A 10,134-nucleotide genomic window follows, 5' to 3' on the forward strand; every position below is an offset into this window, starting at 1 on the left:
ACCAAACCAACCAAAATTGTCTTCTCTGTGTATCTTCTGTTGTTGGCAATTTGTTCTCGAATTTCTTGGAATTGGGCGTTGACATAAACTGGAAATGCGCGAAACTTTTTCCTAAAGTACCTGAGCTTTTAGATAATTTGTTCTGTACTGAACTCTGCGAAGATATTATGAAGACGAGGATGAACTAGGCGAGGATATCACAAAGACGAGGAGAAGAACGACGAAGTGCCGCTGCGCTGCTCGAGCTCGCTTGTGGAGGCCTAGACTGGCTGTGCTCTTGTGTGATTCTCTGTGCAACTTAGAGAGGGCTATTATCCCTGTTAAAAGACAGTAAACTTTGCCGAAAGCAGGCTGGAAGCTAGGAGCTACCTGCTGCGTTTGGGGCGTCTGGTGAGTTATTTCATTTGTAGTGGTTTTGTTTTTGGATTGTTAATGTATTGATCCTTTTTTTTTTTTTAAGAGCTACCAACTCGGTGTTATTCTGAGGGGAGGACGAGAAGGGAGGCCAATCTGCAAAGCTCACCTTTTAATCTGAAAGCTGACCCGAGAACGTCTTCTTCAGCATCCCGTCGGTCTCAGCAACATTCTCTTGTTCGCTGCCCTCGTGCACATGACGGGCGTTCTGGACCCCATTGCACAGCGTCTCTAGCTCAAACGGCCGCGAGAGTGGGAGAGTGTTGACAATGCCGCTTGCTGTTTTGCAGGATGCTGCAGTCGCTGCCTGCCCCTGCCTCCTTCAAATTTCCTTGTTCAGATCTCGTTCGATGACGTAACACTGCTCACGGGTCTCTAGAGTTGCTCCTTCCAGTTCCTTGCATAGGTCAAGTGCGGGCTCTTGCACAGCACTCGGACAGGTGTGCACTCGTGCATCTTTCACAGCTCTGGCAAACAGCACCCTTGGGTTTCGGCCAGACGTCTGCCTGGTGACCTGGTAGTCCACACTTGATGCAAGCCGCTTTCGTTTTGCCGTAAATGTAGCAGCAGCGCTCTGACCACCCATACAGTAATCTGACAATGCAGTAAGATCTGAGCCGACACTTCAATTCCTTTAGGAAATGTGCGAATGAAAATGAACCGGACGACGTGATTGATGACTTCAATCGTGCCCTGGCGTACAGTGGGATCAGCATCTACCAAGCAGGTGGACATCTGGGATTTTCGTACACAAATACTGCAAGGCCACAAAAAATATGCCGATAGAATGACTTCGGCTTAAAATCTGTAGTGTGCAAGCCGCTTAAGTGCTTTTATATTCAACGAATCTCCTATATCACCGGAGTGCCTACCATCAACACCCCCCTGTGTTACTGTAGTCAGAAACCAATGAAGAAACGCGTTTGTTTGGTTGATGTCAATAGTGCCGTTGCTTCGAATAGCTACACAGTGGCCAAGATAGTTGGCAAGACTCTCATGACCATGAGAAAGACCTGGAAGGATGTGGTTGTAGCCAGAGAGTCAGCGGAGCACATGCGAAAATGGTACAAGAGATCTGTGAAGCTGAAGCAAACCATGGAGCATTATTTAGGCATGCTAACAAGCTGTACCAAAAGTATATAGAAATTTGTGCTTCTAATGGCCTGTTTGGACCTGTTGCAAAGAAACCTGCATCTTTAGTCTCGAACAGATGGCAGAGGTTCTACAAAGGACTTGTTTTTATCATAGAAATGTGGAACTCATTGATGCAATTTGCTGAAAGTTCGCACGATACCAACAAAGCAGAAGCTATTTGAGCAATACTTTCTGAAAAAAAGAAGTTCATTAAGCAACAGAACTCTTAATATGGGATGCATTCTGACCACTTTTTGATGTCCAAAAAACACTTGAAAGAGGGAAACTTCTGATGCCAAGCTTCAACCACCTCGTAGATGTCAAGATGCAGCAGACTGCCAACGAGCTTCCCGCGGTTGTTGGTAACAGTGATCAGGCAACTGAGAGTTGCTTTGTCAATGTTACAAAAAAAAAACAAAAAAAATAAAACAGCGGCACATTAATAAAAACCTGTTATTTGTTGTGAAGCATTTAACAGAACATCTCGGACAAAGACGAAAACCAGTTGACCCTATGGAAGTAGGGAGTTGTACTGGATCCATTCCAGAAGCAGCTTCTGAGTCTGTCATTTGTTGACAGCCAACCTCTCCTGATTTTCGTGACCGACGATGTAGGCACACTTTACGAAGAGCTTAACCAGTATTTGCTGGAAGCAAGCCACCCTAAAGTAAATGTTGAAGTCTTGAACTATTAGCATTACGCAACTGTCCACTACCCCAGTCTAACAAGTGCCACATTGACATTGTGACTAGCTAATGGTAGCTGTGACATTGAATGTTCTCTCAGCTGAGGTACCTCCAAAGATAGGGCAAGTATTGCATGGAAATCAAAATGCTGCGCTTACAGGTGCCTGTATGAATAAAATTTTTCATGTCCCAAAACTGGTCCAGGCTCTTTACTGCCAGTAATTATTACTTACCAAAGAAATGAAAAATCTCTAATATTGCCCAACTTACCAACCTGAAACAGTCCTAATTGTTGCTCTCCAATAAATAAAAAAAAACTTATTACAGCCTGTAAGCTTGACATATAGCCGAATTTTGAAATTTTTCCTTTATTATTCAGTTGAAAAATAGCCCCAGATTTTTACTTCCGAAATGTTTAAACATATAAAACCTCTCTCGGAAGTAACGCATTACAAATACCTGTCTCTGGATTACTAATAACTTGTGGACAAAACATATCGACACTGACAGCTAGCGCTCTTCGTAAACTTTTTTTCTTAGACGATCTTTAAAATCTGCTATGCCAACCGTACAATCTCTCACATACAACACCATAGTCCGTCTAACGCTTGAATATGCTGTCATAATTTGGGACCCGTTCAACGCGTCCAACGGAAAGCAGCAAGATTTTATCTTAAATAACGTAGCTCAGTTACGCAATTGTTTCAACAGTATGGTTTCCTGTCAATAAGTGAGAGGCATCGCATTTGTAGGTTAAAGTTCTTTTTTTCAGTTAATGACAGGACATTACAATATTGACTCATCTGGCATTTTCACTTTCTTGACAGGGTACCAAATGAGACGACTCGAAAAAACACCACCTCTAACCTCAAGAGTTCATTCCTTTAAGTACTCTTACTTCCCTCTCATCATAGTTGACTGGAACAACCTTACTAACGATTCAGTCACGCAGAAATCATTAAGATCATTTGAAGAGCACCTGAAATAATTCACTAATATTTTTCTGCCTTTCTGTATGTTAATTTGTGTGTGTGTACCCACCTTGCTAAGGTCTTGAACAATGACCACAGTATGCATAAATAAATAAAGCAAACAGCCCTAATTATGATTTAGGCAAGCTCCTTAACCATCAAAGGGAACTCCAGGTTTTTTCTAAATTCACAACGCTAGGAACATGATGTGACAATTGTAAGTAAGCAGCCGAGTTATGTGGGTTGAGATATTGCTCTGGTACAGGATTTGTATAAAATGTATCTGGAATGATTTTTTCCTGATGTGACTGTACATCACATCACTCTCTCACCCCATATGAGTGGTAGTGCAGGATTTTACCTTCAAAACACCCCAAGTGCCAGCCATCTGTGAGCGTTCCGTCAGGCTAGATCGTGTTTTTAGTGGACCCCTCTTTAGTAACTGCGTGCAAGCGCAAAATGCATCGAATTTAAATTCTGTGTTGAACTGAAGAAATCAGGTACGAAGATTTTGGGTATGATTTTCCAAGTGTTCAAGGATGAATGCATGTCGCAAAACCACAGCTCTTAGGTGGCACAGGCTTTTTAAGGATGGCAGAGAGAGTGTGAAGGACGAGTCCTGCGACTCCAAGAGCGGACGACGTTGTGTGCATCAAATGCTGAATTCAGACTGTCGTTTCAGTATGCAAGAGGGTCGCAGATGAAACTGGCATTGATAAGATGAGAGCATTATCGCTGAAAATTTGGCGATGCAAAAGATCTGTGCTCCAATGGTCTTGATGGATGAGCGAAAGCATCATGGCAATGCAACCAGTCACATCTGCACCAAATAAACGTAATTGCATAGTTCCCAACCCCCTTACAGTCGAGACTTGCACCAGCAGACTATTCCCTCCCAAAAGTGAAATCCTATCTCAGAGGACACCTCCATGGGACCCTGAGCGCTGTCAAAGAAGCTTACACGAGAGCCCTTATGGACCTTTTCTAAATTCGCCTACCGGGGGGAGCCTTCAAATCGTGGAAAAGCCGTTGGCAAAAGTGTTGACGCTCGAGGGATGTACTTTGAAGAATTTTGAGGCACTGTACCAATACCTCTAATAAATCTTTTTTTTTTTTCCAAAATTTTCCAGATACTTTATACCTTGTAGACCCGAATAGAAACCCTGTAGACTAGGGAGTGCCACATACCATTCGTTGTCATCACCCGCTTAATGGGGATGTGGTGTAGCGGGTCAACTTTTGAACTGTTGCACCAGTCGATAAAAGTTACAGGAATAGCTTATCTTCCTTTTATTTCAATATAAGTTTAATCACTTAGCTCAAATAGAATGAAGTTGTAGCTGTCATAATGAGTAATTAAGTGTGTCAGCTTAGGAAAACTCTAAAACATCATGAAGATATACTACCCGTTTACGCTTAGATAACTTCTAGGCAGTTCATTGTGCAGGGTAAGGCCAACTGCGGGTTCTTTATGACGTTTTTGTAAAAATCTGAGCACTTTAAAAATATTTTTTCTGATGTGTCATTATCGGAAACATATTTGATACTTTTTCCTTGGAGAATAATTAGGAATCCAAAAAGCACCTCATCTTGTTCCCAACAAAATTTTAGCCCAGTACCACCTTGGTTTGAAAGCCTTTGGCAAACGAGTTTGGAAATGGTAATTCTCCTAACGGTTGTGCTTTTGAAAATTTTTTCTTAGAAAAAGTGCTAACTGCGTCAGTTCAGATTTCAGAACATGCTATTCAAATTTATTTAAAATTTTCACTGTCGTTGCAAACCCTACCAATCACGGATGACTGGCGGAGGGCTAAAATAGTTGGCATTAGGGTGGTCCCAAGAATGAACTAAACAACTATAGGCCGGTTTTGCTCAGAACATATTTACAAAGCAGTTGTTAACCACCTAGAAATTAATAACCTTCTCTACAGTAAGCAACACGGCTTTTGATCATTATCAACCACCACACAGCTGGCAGAGATAACACACAATATTGCAAACTCCTTTAACAGAAGGGGTCAGTTAGACGCCATTTTTTTAGGCCTCTATAAGGAATTTGGCCTAGTTCCTCACCAAGACCTATTTATGAAACTTCAAGGCTATAGGGATTGAAAACAACATCATTACATGGGTTGACTGCTTTTTGAACAATTGTAAACACATCATCCAAGCTAAAAAACTCCAAATTTGATTATCTGGATGTGTATTCAGGAGTACGGCAGGATTCAGTCCTCGCCCTGTTATATTTCTTAATATACATCAGTGATATCCATTTATGCATTGACTCTGGGGTACAAACTCGACTCTTTGCGGATGACTGCGTAGTATTATATAAGGCAATAGATACCATACTGGATCAAATTAAGTTGAACGAATCTCTATCGTCTATTCAGTCTTGGTGTAATAGGTGGAGAACAAGACTCAATGCTGCCAAAACGCAGCATAGTTAGTAATAAGGGGAAAAAAACAAAAAAAATATTTTTCGTACACTATAGTCAATGTGTCAGTCGAGAAAAGTAATTATATAAAATACCTAGGATTGATACTCACACAATTTAAGCTGGGGACAGCACATTAAAACATGTCAGAAGGCGCAAGGAAAGCTGTATTTCCTCGCAAGATTAGGCAATGCTCCTCCTAATTTGAAACTTAATGCATATAAAGCACTCGCAGGACCAACCTTAGAATATGCTGACATTATTTGCAGTCCACACCGGAAATACTTGATAAACTGGAATGAATTCCAAACATAGCAATTTGCTTTGTATATTCAAAATTTTCCAGACATTCCAGCGTATCCAACCTACTTCGATAAGCAGATCTTTACACCTTAGCACATCCTAGAAAAACGTCAACTTAAATTTCTGTACTATCACGATCATCTGAACATACATAGAGAAACATAGCTCCAAGAACCATTCTATCACTCTTCCAGAACTTACTATGAGGAAGCACTTCATCAACCCATTAGCCACATTAACACTCACAAATATTCTTTGTTCCCCTCTGCTATTTCTTGCTGGAATAAACAACCCTTAGCTGCTGTAAACTGTAACTCAGTGGAATCATTCGTAAAGCATGTTAATTGTTTTGAATCACCACGAATGCCGCCGTGATAAATCCATGATGCTAACTTTTCACTTCCTAAACTACATTTGCTTCTCTGTTCAACCAGCTTTTTTCGTTTCATTGAATTGATGTCCGTGATGCCACTACGGTGATGAATTGTTATTGTGCACATCTCTTTGCCTACATTTGTTTTCCTATTTAATAATTTTTTATTTGTATCCACTCCTGCATGGGCCCGACAAGGGCCTGCAGTATTTGTAAATAAATAAATTTGAAGTGGCCTAGTGCATATGTTAGGCCGTATGCCAAAACCAAACATTGAAACTTGGGGATACACTCTGCGTTCAGTTTCTTCTCTGCTGTGCGGCTGCATATTGAAATCGGCATTCATGGGCGCTTTTGGTGGTGAGTGCACCCCATCTCACAGAAGAAGGAAAAAAAAATTAATTTTTTTTTTGCACATGACAACCAAACTTAAGATAAAACTTGTTGGAGAGCCTAGACCGCTTCTTGGTGCGGTATGGCAAAAGCCTTTCCTGCAACTCTTTGCACTCATTTGCTGCCGTTTCTTTTTCTTTCTTTTTTTTTGCTTTTTGCTCTTTTTACTCTCTCTACTTTTTTTCTCTTAGTTGCTTTTCTTCTTTTTTTTAATTTACTGTTCTTACTCTTCTTTCTCTTTACTACTTTTTTTTACTCTTGGCTGACTGTTTTTGATGTCTGACATTATAACTGCAACGTTTTTGTATTTGTTTTTTTACAGTTTTGATGTCTGCACACTATATTTACGTCCATGGCTATTTCGATGTTTAATAGACTTTTTTGCCCTTAATTAATTACTCCACATTAATGAAATTTTGCACATAGAGACTTTTTTTTTCACCTTCTACCTCATACAACCATTCTTTTACTCACTAATCACGTCATTCTTTGACAAGGATGGTGTGACACCCTCTGCGGACGGACACATTCTGCTCACATCCATGAACCTATGAAGGCTTTCGCTTTCAGCCTAGTTCTTAGAAGCAAACTTCTATTTGCATTTTTGTCTGCCAGCTATCGGTTTTAATATCTGTTACCTTTGACGACATAAATTCCTTATGCGACCAAAGGTCTAAGTATTTTCATATCGCCTGCTGGTTAATGAACTGCTGATGTTCACAAAAATTCTAAGACAGACTGCCTTTTGACCTTGCAGGATTGCCACTAAATAACCAAGAAGCGCCTGTTATACATTCAAGATAATATTCCCTGATAAAAGTCTGTCAAATCTTCAAAGAATAAAACCGAAAATTCCAATCCATAATTTATCAGGTATTTCTAAACTGAGGCAGCTTTGGTGGTTAGGCCAAGGCTTAAACCTGTAGTACTAGGTAAATATTCAAATCTCCACTAGTACGAAAAATGCATTGTTTTATATTTGGTAAAGGGGCTGTATTTCATCTCACTTATAAGGTGAATAACTGTCCTGGGCAAACAGGACAGCTTCAGGCAAGAAGTGGGGGCGGAAAAAAGAAGGCAGAGCACAAAGATGGCAGTTGTGTGTGCTGTGCTCGATACCCATTTCACTTGGTCTCCTCAATTTGGCTGCATTTCTGCACCAGTCAAGATGGTGCAGCAACTTCGATTTGTCAGCGTAGCTAGCTCCACCTACACTTCGGCACTCGATTTGACACTGTGCTGCACGAGTTCTCATGCACTTCTGCATTATCCTACCCGCCAGTTTTCTTGTACAAGTAGTGCGAGCTGCTTGGTGCGCTCCTTAGCAGACGACTGTGCGGTCATATTTATTTTAGTAAACGGTGCTGCACGTGCTTGCTGCATTTCCCGCGTGCTAGATGACCATGGTGGTCACATGTAGCACGAATGAGTGTACTGTGTAACAGGCAGGCAGAAGGTGAGTGATGTTTTTCAATGTGTGAGTGATCATAATGTTTATGATGACCCGACGCGACACGTTTCTTTTCGCTCAGGTGACCTCCACATCAGCATTCATCATGTGGCAGCATGAGCGGCACCACTGCTTACAGTAGCGGCTGGTTCTGAGGTTAATACTCAGCACGCCTTCACCTTTTCATGTATGCCTCAGTCGTAATCACTTCATGGCCACTGTCCGCCAACAGTGAGCACGATCGAGTTAAGCCAGTTCAATTGCATCGAAGCCCAAAGTTAAGGCAGCTCTTTTCTGCTTTAACTGGTGGACATGTGCATTATAAGTCCAACGCTAAGGAAAGGGCAGAGTCAAATTCCTGATTCATGCTGCCAAGTGAGATGCAGCACTTTGAACAAATGCACAGCGTTCGATTGAACTAGCACAATCTGGTGCGCATGTCAAACCACGTGACACAGACGTCTGGAGCAGACGAACATTTCTGCACTTTTGCGCTCTATTTGGCCACTGCATCAAGAGCACTAGTGCTAAGCTGCACTCGCATCGACGAACTGGCTCTGCACCGGCACAACACTTTTGTGAACTAGTGCAGACAGTGCATCCAAACTAAGGAGACCTTTGGTGCCATGCATGTACACCATGTAAACACAGCACTGGTGCCAGCTGTGCTCAGGGTGTGAATACCTGACCTTGTGAGGACTCTGCAGAAGTGAGCTTGGGGCACAGGACTGCAAGTGCGGCCACTCAAGTTCAAAAACTTCTTACCTGAAGAAAAAAAAAATGTGCAAAAATCATTGTGGAAGGTTACAATGCTAGTGTATTTTATATTTTTACTTTGTTCACTTTAGCCTGAAATTAATTACTCTGTGCAAGACCCTTTTCCCCAGCATTTCATCAATGTTAAGGCTGAGTATCAGGCTGGGGGAAAGCTTGTACCCAGCGAAAAACCGGTGGGCACCCAGTGGCACTGCAGATTGAACCGAGCACCAACTACTAGGCCCTTTTAGGCGACATGTCAGGCGACATTTCAGTTGAAACATTTTTGCCAAGTAGTACACATTTTAAACAGCCATTAAAAAGTTCTATATTGCTCAGCTTTCTGTATCACAAACAGTAAATTTTTGGCTAAAGTAACTTTTTTTATGACTGATTCGAAAGTTAATGCTTATAGACCTTTGCTTCGGGCAAGGAGGACATTAAAACGCCTCCTCTCTGGACTGCTGCAAACTTTGTGCCGCTTCAACGGTGCTAGCGTCATGCGCACACAACAGCCCAGCGAGCATTATGGCGACGCCCAGAGAGCCCTCGTTGCAAAGGTCTATAGGTTGTGACTTGCATTTTGGGGAGGGGGTATTTGGGTCATGATTTCCAGAAGCAGAATAGAGACCATAAATGTTTCAAAAGAAGTCTGGAAAGGCTGAGCGGAAAGTCTGGTGCATTTTGCTTGGAATGGCCATAGCAGTGTTTGATTTTACATGTTGGGGATAACAACTATGTGAGGAAATGTCACAATTGTAACTGCTGCAATATGTTCATTGCAGGCACTGAGCTCACCTTTAACTACAACCTGGACAGCCTTGGTAATGACAGAATTCCCTGTGTCTGTGGCGCCAAGAACTGCAGTGGCTTCTTAGGACTGCGAGCAAGTAAGCCGGCTGGCTGCGAGCCCAAGCAAAAACGCCGCAAGGGCACCCACAAGACTAAATGTGACTAAAGACGCAACGCCTCGGATGAGAACATCCCCGGTTATTTTTTTGTTTTGTTTGTGGTGTTTAAAAATGTTGTTTAAAAACTGATTGACTTAGCAAGCAGCTAGACTGAATAAGTTTAACCAACATAATGTTCGATAGAAAAGCCTAGCAAGCAGCTAGGCTGAATATAAGTTTAACCAACATAATGTTTGATAGAAAAGCCTAGCAAGCAGCTAGGCTGAATACAAGTTTAACCAGCATAATGTTTGATGATAAGCCTA

General features: G+C 41.8%; 1 protein-coding gene across 1 annotated transcript in view; it reads left to right on the forward strand.

Annotated features, from left to right (window-relative positions):
* The window catches only part of NSD (Nuclear receptor binding SET domain protein), a 29,698-nt gene extending 19,567 nt beyond the window's left edge, over nucleotides 1-10,131 (forward strand). The window contains exon 4 of the mRNA XM_084590956.1: nucleotides 9,704-10,131. Within this exon, the coding sequence (XP_084447082.1) occupies nucleotides 9,704-9,876 (173 nt within the window). The 3' untranslated portion in view covers nucleotides 9,877-10,131. The remainder of the gene's footprint in view (nucleotides 1-9,703) is intronic.
* Nucleotides 10,132-10,134: the final 3 nt, after the last annotated feature.

This window comes from Amblyomma maculatum, chromosome 1 (assembly GCF_055883805.1).
Source record: "Amblyomma maculatum isolate TAMU_Amacu chromosome 1, ASM5588380v1, whole genome shotgun sequence".
NCBI lineage: Eukaryota > Metazoa > Arthropoda > Arachnida > Ixodida > Ixodidae > Amblyomma > Amblyomma maculatum.